Here is a 12,906-nt window from a genome sequence, read left to right as displayed (position 1 = left end):
CGGCATGGGATATTATATAATCGATAGTCCAACTTGATTTTCGAACTTTATGATTTAAAATTATATAAACATCTTTTATTTATATAAAATTGGTGCATGATATATAAAATATGTTGATGGAAGAAATTATTTTATCAGATTTTAGAGTTTAAAATTTCAACCGAGTTATTTGATCCAAAATTATAGTAAATTACAATTATATTATGTTTTATCTAATAACTATTCAATGTTACAATGTATTCGGATCATATAAGAATTTGCTCCTGTTTCCAGAGAAGAATCAGCCATCATTCTTTCTAGTAATGAAAGAAGGTTATTATCGAAAGAACAATCAAATTCTTTAAGTATACTACAAAACTAACATCAATGATTAATGATCAGATATTCAAATTTCCAGGCAGGATTCAAATTGATTAAATTTAAGATACATTAATATAATTATTTTACAACTAAACACAGGATTTTTACAGCAGTAATTAAAAAGGCAAACACATGCACCAAACTGATAATTCAAACATTAAATTCACACATTACAACTAATCAACAAAACAAACCCACCAATAGTCACATAATTAATTTCTTAGTGGTTATGATGGCCAGGCAATTTCTCCTTGATCTTCTCCATCATACTCTTCTTCTCATGGTGTTCTCCGGTGGTGGTCCCAGTGGTGGTGGTGGTGGTTGTAGTGGCGGTGTGGCCGTGCTCGTCCTTGTGCTTTCCTCCTGTAAATTTCTCTTTTATCTTCTCTTTCAATCCCTTCTTCTTCCTTCTTCCTCCTTGCTCATCGTCCTCAGATGTCTAATTTAACAAAATTAAACCAATATAAAACTAGTTAATAAACATATATGAAAGCATCATCTAATTAGTTGAGTAAATATTTTTTCATTCTAATAATTACCAAACGTTTACTATTAGTTTATTGCACAAATTATTTTTTAATTCTAAGACTCCAACGTCGTAAAAACGTATAAATAATAACAATATAAGCGCATATTTATAAATATTAAAATTACAAATTTAATTACAAAATTTTACCTAAATAAAATATATGTATATAAAATGTTTTACACAATATTTATGAGCGGTAATGAGATAAAAAATTATATATAATTAAAATTTAAATCTATGCAATAATAACCTAAAATATAAAATTATATATTTAGGTATAATAAAGATTTTTTATTTGTATTATTATTAATAGTGATAATATAACTTACCAATATCTAATCAATTTTTTTACATGTAATTTTATTTATAAATAAACTTTTGGATAATTTTAGGAAACGTATTTTTAAAAAAAAAATTAATATTCAATTTTAATTATTCATGAATAATCCCTGAATGACTCATAAGATAAACAAATATCTCACCGAGCTGGAGCTTGAACTAGTAGACCTCTGAACCTCCTTAGAAGCCTCATGAATTTCCGGCTTCTCTTCTAATATAGGCTTATCTTCATCGGCCCCGGCGGCTCTGGTCCGATCATCATGACCTGTAGTCTTGGATATATCCTCATCTTTCTCACCACTACTAGCCAATTGCCCAGTAGGTGGCACCTGACCTGGCTCTTCTTCTTCAACATGACCGAGCTGGGACAGAGGTTTCGAGGTGGCTAAACCAGTTATGTGAACCGGGCGGCCACGTTCATCAGTTAGGCTAACGGGGTGGCCTTGTTCATCTGTCAGTTGAACCGGATTGCCCTGCTCATCTCTTAAATCAGCAGCCATGTATATGTATGTGTCTCGAGCAGTGATACAATAATAATATTAAACAGCAGTTTTGAGCAAACTATGGTCGCAGAGGTTTATGTCTTAAAAGAAATGCTTGGCTTGGCGGTGAGTGACAGACGTAAAATTGTTTCATGCAGACATGCATGGAACTAGGACTGTACACGTGTTTTTGAAGATGAAAAGGGCTGTTGACACGTCTCTGGGTATGTGTGACTCAGCTGGATGATATGGCTAGGGTTTAGGGTTGTGATGATCCGTATGATGATGATGATCAGTTGTTGTGTAAAAAGTTTTTGGATTAGGTCATTAGATAGTAGTGATCCAAAGATCCAAAAAACAAGAAGAAAAAGAAAAGTTTGAATGGTACTGTTTTGCCTCTTTCTTTTGCATTGTTGGCAGGAAATGGAGCCCTCCCATAAATGTAAAAAGCCCATAAAGAATTTAGATTTAATGGTCATTAAATTTTTACTATTTATTACTATAATTTAATTTAATTTTTTAATTTTTATAAAAATAGTTAAATTGTACATTTTATTGTAATAATTATCCAAATTAATGGTCAAATTTATTATCTTCAGTTTAACAGTTATTGAAACAGAAAAAATACAGTTTGACTATTATTATAAAAATTAAAAAATTAAATTAAATTGCAACAAGTTATAAAAATTTGGATTTCTTTTACCATCGCATCAAGAATTTATGAGATTAAGACGATTTTTAAATTTAAATACGGGATAGGGGATTTAAATCTTATTCATGCATTAAAATTTGAAATTAAAATTTTACCTTCCGTAAAAAAATTATCCAGCTCGAATAATATAAATTTGAATGTAAAAACTAACGGATGTCATTTCATAATTGAAATTCTTTAAAAAAAAAAATGTTAGAAAAAACGCATCAAAAGATACTTTTATCCATTTTAGTTGTTATTTTTATTGCCGCTCCTTAAAAGTACTTTAAATATCATACGATATTTATTTTTTATATTTCTCATTTAATCTTGGAGCTATATCATTGATTTTACTCACTAATCTATTTATTAAACTCATTAAAATTATCAAAGATAAGAAATAACAAGTGCATTAGTAATACGAAAACGATATTCTTTTCCTTTTTTGTGATATTAAAATATAAAAAGTAACAAATAAAATGAAACGGAAAGAGTTCTAAATAATCACAGTTATTTAGATTATATTTATATTATGATATAATTGTTAATATTTATTTATTAAAATAAATAAATTAATATCATATTTATATTAATAATATTCGATCCATCTAAATAAATAAATTACATATAACGCATTAACAATGGCAAAATTATATAAAAAAAAAATTGATCTTAAATGAATGCGAACCATTTAATCTATCTCTAATTTTTCAGCAATTCAAATTTAACCTTTTTCAACGATCAAAATAAAAATTAACCTTTTTCTGATCCTCGCTTCACTGCAAACTCTACTTTTAAAAACTTCCCACAACAATCCGAACTAAAGCCAATTTAATCTTGTGCATAATTCCACCCATACATTCACAAAATTAGGGGTGCACAAATTTAGCTTATGTGAGTTTTAAGTGTACTTTAATTGATTAATATTTTAAAAAAGAATCGGATCGTTAATATTGTACTAAAAGTACTGTCTCGTCCAAAGTTCATACGTATTCGAACATCCCTACACAAAATAAACAAGTCATCACATGAATACGATCCGCCATGCGCCTATTTTTAGCAATACAGTAATCATTTGGAAATTCAAGAATCGTCTAAGCAAGAAAACGAAACAAAATAATATGTACAACATAAGAATAAGATCATCTGTTCAATATGATGCATTTAATTTTACTTTCTATTATCAAATATAACAATTTTCTTTCTATCAATTTCTTTGCTGTCTTTACACTGTAACTCCACAAGCTATTTCCGTTGACATAATTTCACAAATTTTCGTAAACCAAACCTGGAGGACAAAACCCTGTGTTGGTCCTCACAATCCCTTTCCTAATGCAGACATGTTCAACACAGCAATCTGTATGCACAAAGCTTGATCAGGTTCCGATAATTTAACAATTAACCGAATGGCTAAATTATCTTAAAATATTTTTTAATCAGCACAATAGTATACTTAGAGGACTTGGCTTTGGGAGGCATAATAATGGCGCAAATATGGGTGAGCAAATGAGTTAATTCGGTTAAGAATTGATTGATTTAATCAAAATTAAATTAACAAAATTAGATTAAAGTTTTTTTTATGATTATTGAACTATAGGCTTTCTACATAATGGTTACCGCTGTTTTCTTTGTTATATTTTGGTCACTCAACTTTCATTATTATATCATTAGGCAAAATAATTGTTTATGTAGCAACGAACATGTCAGATAATCACAAATTTGGATGGGAATTCCCTCATGTTCATTTGAACATAATGGGTCACGTTTATTAAATCTACACCATTCATTACAAAATGGACGGTGTAGATCAAAAAAGTCCAAATTTAATTAAATTAATTTACACCATCCATTTTGTAATAAATGGTGTATATTAGTGAACAGGAACCATCATGTTCAAATGAACATGAGAGAATCCTAATCCCAAAATTTTATGTTGCAACATTAGAATTTTATTGTCTAAATTGCTATAACAAATGAAACTATAGTAACCCTTATGTAAAAGCGATATAGTTCAATAACCGCAATTTTTTTTCAACCCTAATCAAATTACTTTATATCTTTAAAAATTCATCCAAATTTTAAAGATAAAAAACCGAACGGTTAATCTGATTATATAGTTCAATAATACGCATCTATCATTTTTTATAATAATAAAAAATAAATAAAACAATAAAATATTTGGTTAACTAAATTTTTGAAACTATTATAACCGAACTACATTTTTTTATTGACCGAACTGAATTAATCAAAAACTTTAGCCAAAATAGAGAGATTACCCGACTGGTTGCTCAACCCTAGGCGCAAAAACTACAATCATCCCTTAATACACTAGTGCAAAACAGTGCAGTGAATTTTGATGATAAAAGCAGTCTATTAATGAGATGTGCTTACCTTTAAATGGCTGGAAAGACCTCACACTTTTAAGGACCTTGTCCAGAAGAATCCCTTCTTTTTGACGGAGTGGTTCTCCGTTAAGGGTTTACTACTCTTTGATCCAAATGAGAAATGTCTCTTCAAGAAAGGCTTCGTTGAGGAGCTCTTCATGCTGGAACTGGACGTCATCTTCGAATCTTTCCCTTCATGCCGGCTACCTTTTACACGATCAAATATGATAGAATCACCGTCGAAATCACTACTGACAATCCGATTCCTCGATCTCTTGCTCTTTGCCTTGGAATCCAATTCTGCTTTAAAAGCTTTTTGACAAAGCTTACGTGTCTGCTTCTCCCCCATTGTACAAACAGGGCAAGATGGATCATACTTGTGTGTTTCAGGTGTCAGAGTCTCCAAACATTCAGCATGATAAACATGCCCGCAAATTAGAACAGCAGCAACAGGGAGCTCATTGTTTAAAACAAGCTTCTGACTGCTCCATAAAGATTTCTCAGTCAATAGCTTGGTGCAAACCCCACATGTTTGAAGATCAACAGAGGGAGAAGCTGATAGTCGACCACTAAATCTGGCTTTCTCGTGATTAAATCCCAAGGAATCGTTATCAAAACTCAATTTTTCTCTATGAGAAGTAGCCATGAGCTCAGAAAATGCATGCATAGACCAACCATCTGAAGATCCGCCATGGGATCCTCGAGTTGATTCGTTACTCCATGAAGGGATTGAGGACCTCCCTTCTGGAACTGCAAAGCTGTCTGATGATTTCAATTCTGAAATATGGGTATCAGACACCTGCCCTTTTATCTTCTCCGAAGAATTGTGAGGGCCACTTGAAGCGGTTGGGCTGGCAGGACGCATGTAACTTTGAGAGGAAACTGGAGAAGTTCCAGATGAAGTTGAAGGCAAAATGAAAGAGAATTTAGTTGCAGATAGATCTGAAACTGCTGGGGATTCTGTTAATTTGTTCAACTGGAAAGTAAACAGACAGAAAAAAGTATGTCAAAGTCAGGTAAGACATGCGTCAAATCCAATAATCTAAAAACAGAACAAGGAAGCCCTTTTCTTGAGAAGAATCTCTACCTGTTCTAAGCTTGTGTCCATGGAGATAGTCCTTGAAACAGATTGATCTGCTACATGTAAAGTAAAACATCAGATGGGGAGTGAAATAAGAAAAGGTTAAAAGGAAAATATACCGGTAAAAAAGAAACAACAACAGCCAGTTTGTTAATTATCATTCAACCATGCAGCACGCCAAGCAACTAGACCAAAATTGCTACATTCAAAGAAATAACTAGTTGAGCAAAATACAAAAATACCAAGAATCTAACAGAAAGCAATTAGGGGGAAATTGTATGCAGTTGATTTAAAGAAGGTGCATATATCTACAATTACAAAATGTAAAATTTCCAAATTGAACATGAGAATGAGATAATATTGGAAGTCCAAAATGATGACAGCATAAAAGCATCAATATGAAAAATTAAAATTCTGGAAAAAGAACATGAAAAGTAGCCACAGCACTTGAACCAGAATATTGCAACTCCAATCTTCGAATCATCTAGTTCTGCAACTTGAAAAGTTACTTCTCATACAGCAACTAGAGCTGCATCTAAGCAGAATTGAGCTGTAACATGCTTTGTTTCACTCGTATGTAGTTAGAAGTTCGCATAGCAACGCATACAAACCAATTGCATGTTTAAATTCGGCCATTTTGCTAGACACTCAGTTTGAGCTAAGAGTTTTTCCCGTAGACTTCAATTATACATAAAACTACAATAGCGGATTTGATGATGAGATATTCACGTAAAACTCTTAATATACCTAAACATACTTTTTAGTATTATTGATTTATTATCATTAGAAAATTTTGAAAGTATTAGCTAAAACGTTGCAAATAAATGTAAAATTATAAAGCTCTATATGTATTAATAAAATAATTTTATAATACACATATCTATTAAAGAAACTTAACAATATGCTGCCGGAGAACTTTTATTAGCATCATACTTTGTCACTTTTGCACTCTTAACATTAGCATCCTTGTATATTATATTGAACCTCCCAGGTATCAATTCAATTAACAAAATGCCCAAAAAAAACATCCCAAAAGCAAATAAAAGGTGCTTAATCAATTTTTCACAAATCTTAAACATCCAAACCCCTTGCTAATTAAATTTACCAGGCAACTATGTTTGCTAGAAACTCATATAGCAAAGGAAAACATATACAATTATGAACCTGAAAAACTTCAACCATTGAATTTTCCACAATGACTATTGCACAGCCAACCATCAAGTGACAAAAATATACACACCAGCAGAAATCTCAGCCTTTACCACAGTGTGACTATGTTTTTGCTTGTAGCTAAGATAACTATTTATTATTTTGACAATTTCCAGAAATTTTACTTTCTGGGCCATGAGAAGTGAAAGTTAAGAAATGTATTCGCTCAGCACAGACCTTAAACTTATCATTCTGACAGAAACTAGACTAAAATTATTCATTGTAAGCAAATTGATAAGAGTTTTATTTTTGGATATCATTCCTGCATTAGGGACTTCTCTACCATCTTCATCTTAATTTTATCCTGACGGTAATAGATTAGCATGCAAAAAGGATCCTGAATCCTGATTCTGAACCGACAAGCTTAACATAAGCAACACAAAGTGCCACTAGACCCACAATAACATCTCATGCAGAAAAACTAAATAGAAGCAGGCGTCCTTAAAAGAGAAATTCTAACATGTGAGCTTATAGGTTATCCATCATAAGCGTAAGGTTAGAAACTAAGGGACAATGACACATTCACTTACAGAATAACCTGCAGTCATCTTACATTGATATAAGTGGTTTTTTTTTTCAAATAAATGGAGTACTTAATTGTAATAGGCTAATACTCAAGAGTTAAGCCATTACAATTCAAGTTTGACTTTGAACAATATTAACAGTAGACCGGCCACCAACAGTAGACCGGCCTCCAAACTTCTCTTCCAAACCTCGAATTCATTAGGTCACATTCCTTTACAAAACTTAATTAAGATGGTCACAAATAAGTAAGAGCCTATTTGTTATCATTCTTTGCATAAATTTCCAGGATAAGGATATGCACCGGAGACGGCTTCCACTAGATTTAGCTTCACATTTTCTCTAATAATATTTCATTTTCATTTAATAACCCTTAGTCGCCAGTCTCTTTTTAACAAATACAAAAGTACTATAAGCATTTCTAACAACTCACCTATATTGTTGCTGAAGTATATTTCATCACTACACGAGCTTTTACATGCATACATCATATACATCAAGTGAAGCTAAGTGCATGAGACTATGTAACTCTTAGGAATGATATATTGATCGAATTCCAGAATTAATTTTGACATTAAGTGACACTTATTAGCTAAAAGCACCATGCACCAGCAATTTACCTGAAGCAGGAGTCGTTGTATGTGCAGTACCTTCAGACATTGTTGGGGACTTCTGCCATGTACATCTCTGCAAACTGTCCATGGAGAATCCATCCTCAGATGTACAGGCTGATTCATATTTAATACTTGGTCCATCATTCCTACTATTTGCATCTGAAAGCCAAGTTACTGAAGTATCCTCCCCTGCTACTCGCCCTCTATTATCCCACCTAAAACTCCATGTCGGCGAACAGCGAATATTCCTATGCAAAATCTCAGTACTTGGTCCACTTACTATATTTTTATCCCTAGCAGCAACACAACAAGCATTCCCCATGCTAAACCAGAGTCTCAGAGTTTTGACAAAAATCCAAAATTTTCACTCACATGCTCTGAAGTTCAAGTACAACAGTCTATCACCATCACTCCACCGAGAGTAAATAAGGAAACACCAAGGGTTATTGTCCCTCTGCAAAAAAAATAAGAGAAAAAGAATCATCACGTATTCCTTAATTTGTAATATAAACACTTAAAATCTAGGTAGCATGGACACAGACACGGCGAAACTGTGTTATTTTAAGGTTCCTTATGTTAAAAATGAAGTTTCGTATCCGAAACGCCAAGTGTCCAACACGTTCCAAAAATGGGAAAGGTTGATCGAATGAACTGTCCATGCTACCTACCTTAAAATCACATAAAATTCAATCATGTAAGAAAAACACAAGATAAAAAGCTCAACAAGAAGCTTTGCATACACTACAAATGATTATTAATACCCAATTCCTCAAATCCTACATCAATTCTAAATCTTAAAAGTACTAAAGCTAATTCTTAATAACTTCATACCTCTCAAAACAATACTTAGAGCTACAAACGCTTCCATAAACAAAAATTCAAACCCAATAAAACACATGACAAGATTATTTTCTCACCAGATTTTAACAATATTTCGGTGAGATAGTGAAGCCTTTTTTTTTCTTCTGCAAAGTAGAATACTGATAACAAGAGAACAAATATTCAAAGTCAAAATTTCCACTTCAATCAACGGTCAATAATGAACCAAAATATGGGCAAAATAAATCAAAATAGAGTTCATAAAACCTAATTCTACAAAAAGTTGAATTAAAAATTAACTTTTAAAGAAATTCTCAAGCTGCAACACTCTGCTAATTCTCACCAACCACCACCAAATCAAACCAAAAAAATCGGTAAATAAATACTACAAAAAACTCAATAAATAATAAACTATAATTATTTACTAATTTTCAGTAGTTATAATCTGCTACTAATGAGGACAGCGACAAAAAAACCCTAAAATAGCAAACACAAACAGACACGTGGCAAAAGAGATCCGAATTTATCGCCGGAAAACCTGCTTCTCAGTCAGAACAAATCTAAATTATTCACTAAACGGAAAAATTGATTAAAATCCGACGTAATACCTCGATCGGATTCACAAACGACAGCGTTTTGAGGAGAGTGTAAATTTTTTGTAGAGAGAGAAAGTTTAGGGATTAAAAAATTTAGTGTGTGAAATGTAAGGCTGCTGCTTGTTCGTTGTTCGTTGCAAAGAAAAAGAAGAGAGTCGTTTTTAACGGTTTGAATTTAACGTCGTTGGTTTTTATTATTTTATTCGGTTCAGTTTTTGACGGAGTTAGGTAACGCACGTTTTAGTGCGTCTTTTTTTTTATTACTTTAATTTCCCTCCTATAATATTCGCGGTAAAATTTAAAATAAAAGTAAAGGTTACAAAATGCTTTTTATAAAAAAGATAGTAGTATTTAATGATGTAGTAATTTTACTTTGTTTTGGTCCATTCTTTGTGGATAAAATGAATTAAAATATTACTAAATTAATGTTAATAATGAACTTTGGTAACTTTAATTTTGTTTTTTTGGTAATCTTGGGGGGGGGGGGGGTGCTTGTAGGAGCAGTCGAATCCACGACCTACCAGTTTACTGCTCAGCGCTTATAACATTTGAGCTATAATAAAGTTGAGTGACGCTATTTTCAGAGTAATAATTGATAAGATCGGAGCCAATTTTTTTAATTTTGATAAAATTATTTTTTTTAATTTTAATCCATTTTTATATTATCAATAAAGAAGAGTACTTGTCAAAATGAAATATTTTGTTCTCTCGTTATAAAATATTACTCTGATATCATCATCACTCGTAAAATATTATAATTTTATTACTACTTTTCACATATAATGTGATAGAAAATAATCTATATAAAAAATTAGGTTTAGGTTGTACTGGTATATGAAAAAATTTATAATATTTATTTTAAGTGTATTTGTTTAATCATTGAATAAAAATAATAATTATTTATTTGATGGTGATAAGCAAATAAAATACTAACGTTTATTTTGAGAAAAAAATTATCTTCTAATATTAATAATTAATTACACGATAAAATAATAATAAAAATAGAATAAAGGTAAAATAAAGAGGCACTTAACCTGTCCCTAGATACATTGCCTTCCAGGATAAGCAGAGTGCGCAGTACGCATAGCATGCTTTACAAGAAAGCATCTATTTTGTTGTGGTGATAATTGTCGAAAGAGATTAATATCAATATATCATACTTAATATTCGAAAGTTTTTATTAAAAAAATAAAATTATAGCCAATAAATCATAAATCACACCCTAACATTTCAATTACTTAACACTCTTTTAGCGTAAATTATTTTGCTCATTATGTTTTTTATTTGTTGATGTTTTTGAAAATTCTATCAAAAATTTATAGTTTTGTTTTGGACATTCACTTGTACCGATTTTTGGTGACTCGTGTATGATTGTTATTTTTTTGGTTTACTTTAAATTTCTTATGATGGTTCAGGCTTATTCCTTTAAAGTTTTATTGATTTAATAATTTTACGATGATTCAAGCTTACATGTTGCTTTCCTCAAAAAAAAAAAGCTTACATGTTGCTCATTCTTGATGGATCAAAAGATTTTTTACCTCCAAGTCAGATATATAATTTTAACTTTTTAAAATTTGTAAGGCGATCTGCAATTAAAATGTTTGTTCTTCTAGTATATATGTATTATTCTATATTAGGTCATTATATTTATCTCAAAACTTACACTTATAGCTGTTATAATTTCGAATTAATATACATTAGTATGGTTAAAAATAGATAATAATTTGTTATTCAATTGGTAATTTGACTTCTAATGAATTGCTTTCCATCATATTGCATGTGTATTTTAAAAATTTCTAACCATAGTAAATTTAAATTGACCATTATGATAGCACAGTACAATCTAGAAACTATACTGTCATGGTATGAAATAAAATTAATTATTTGAGTTAATATTTTATAAAATTGAATAATGATAGATGCGTATTATTGTATTTGTATATAAGTGGATTGTGGAATAAATAAATATTTTTTTAAGTGTATATATTTAAATAAAGAGACTTCTTTCCCATGTTGCATTAATGCAGCCAATGCCTATTAATAATGATTTTTTTATCTACGATAGTGCGTGCCAACTTTTATATAAATTTTATTTAAAATTGATTTTTTTTTCATTTCTGGATACCCAACTTATAATTGGAAAAGATTCGATTATTATAAAATTATCATTTACCTAAAGTAGTCATAAATTACGCTGAAAGGAAATAAAGGGATAAGATAATAAATAGTAATATTTTCAAAAAGAAAATTGTAGATAATTGCTTTATTGCATCTAAAGTCTATCCCCCTCCAGGGAGCTTGACTAATAAAATGCATTCACAGGGCCTAGTTAAAAATAAGGGTTATCTATACAAATTTTCATTTTAATCACGATTTTTAAAAATTGTCATATAAAACCACGACTTTCCATTTTTTCCAAGTCTATCACCAAATTCATTTTTAGTCTATTTTTGATGATGTGACCACCATAATCTGGCAGGTTTGAACAAAAATGAAAGGTAAAATTTACCGGAAAAATAGTCGGTGATAGATTTGAAAAAAAATGAAAGGTCATAGTTTTATATGACAATTTTTAAAAGTCGTGATTAAAATGAAAATTCGTGTAAAGGTCGTGACTTTTTATGGAATTAACCATAAAAATAACTAATATCTGAAAATCAAATTTTTTTTAAATTTTTTTAATATTAAACTAATAAAAATATAGCTCCATATATAAAAAAATTATTTTATTTTATTTTTGTAATTTCTAGTCTTAACTATTTAAATTTGTATTTAATAAAATAAAAAATGGTGTATATATACATTTTTTCCAAACATTTTCTTTTAAAAGATTGTATTAATTTTATAATTCACTACCACATAAGTCACTTTCAACAATAGTGGATAATTATTGCTTAAGATACTAAAACCGTTGCTGTAAGTCTATTGCAACGGTTTTAAATCAGCCACATTTACGGCCGCTGCAATAGGTTTTGATAGCTATTGCAGCAAGTTTTTTAGTTTATGTAATAGAAATAAAATCGTTGAAGTGTTAAAGGTAGGGGTTTTACTGAGCTGTTTTCAAAATATTAAGTGTATATTATTTTTATTTTAAATATGAAGGGTCAAATTAATTTACTGGCCAAACATAGGAGATATATTTAACTATTTTCCCTATTCAAAATATATTGTTAATATTATTATTGTAGTATATATTTTCAAATGAAATACACTTACATGAGTGTTCTCCTTTTAGGAGTTTGAACTAACAAAAGCAAGATGTTTGTCAATATTTACCAAA

General features: G+C 30.4%; 2 protein-coding genes across 4 annotated transcripts; both read right to left on the bottom strand.

Moving 5' to 3' along the window:
• Nucleotides 1-493: 493 nt before the first annotated feature.
• On the bottom strand, nucleotides 494-1,728 carry LOC126680660 (late embryogenesis abundant protein-like). The gene is made up of 2 exons (XM_050375817.1): nucleotides 1,372-1,728; nucleotides 494-799 (listed from the first exon to the last, which is right to left on the bottom strand). The coding sequence occupies exons 1-2, from the start codon at nucleotides 1,726-1,728 to the stop codon at nucleotides 581-583; spliced, it is 576 nt and encodes a 191-aa protein (XP_050231774.1). The 3' UTR covers nucleotides 494-580.
• A 1,768-nt stretch (nucleotides 1,729-3,496) lies between these two features.
• LOC126681157 (uncharacterized) lies at nucleotides 3,497-9,765 on the bottom strand. Of its 3 annotated transcripts, none has more exons than XM_050376581.2 (6): nucleotides 9,639-9,765; nucleotides 9,129-9,191; nucleotides 8,218-8,665; nucleotides 5,873-5,922; nucleotides 4,793-5,761; nucleotides 3,497-3,758 (listed from the first exon to the last, which is right to left on the bottom strand). In XM_050376581.2, the coding sequence occupies exons 3-5, from the start codon at nucleotides 8,531-8,533 to the stop codon at nucleotides 4,814-4,816; spliced, it is 1,314 nt and encodes a 437-aa protein (XP_050232538.1). In that variant the 5' UTR covers nucleotides 8,534-8,665; nucleotides 9,129-9,191; nucleotides 9,639-9,765; the 3' UTR covers nucleotides 3,497-3,758; nucleotides 4,793-4,813. The 3 variants fall into 3 exon arrangements, with proteins under 3 accessions (XP_050232538.1, XP_050232541.1, XP_050232539.1); XM_050376584.2 differs by having other exon boundaries at nucleotides 5,873-5,919; nucleotides 9,639-9,764; XM_050376582.2 differs by lacking the exon at nucleotides 9,129-9,191 and having other exon boundaries at nucleotides 9,639-9,762.
• Between the last annotated feature and the right edge of the window lie 3,141 nt (nucleotides 9,766-12,906).

The sequence above is a fragment of the Mercurialis annua genome, linkage group LG5 (assembly GCF_937616625.2).
Source record: "Mercurialis annua linkage group LG5, ddMerAnnu1.2, whole genome shotgun sequence".
Taxonomy (NCBI): Eukaryota; Viridiplantae; Streptophyta; class Magnoliopsida; order Malpighiales; family Euphorbiaceae; genus Mercurialis; species Mercurialis annua.
The sequence above is the reverse complement of the archived record's forward strand: the minus strand, read 5'-3'. Positions and strand labels throughout refer to the sequence as shown.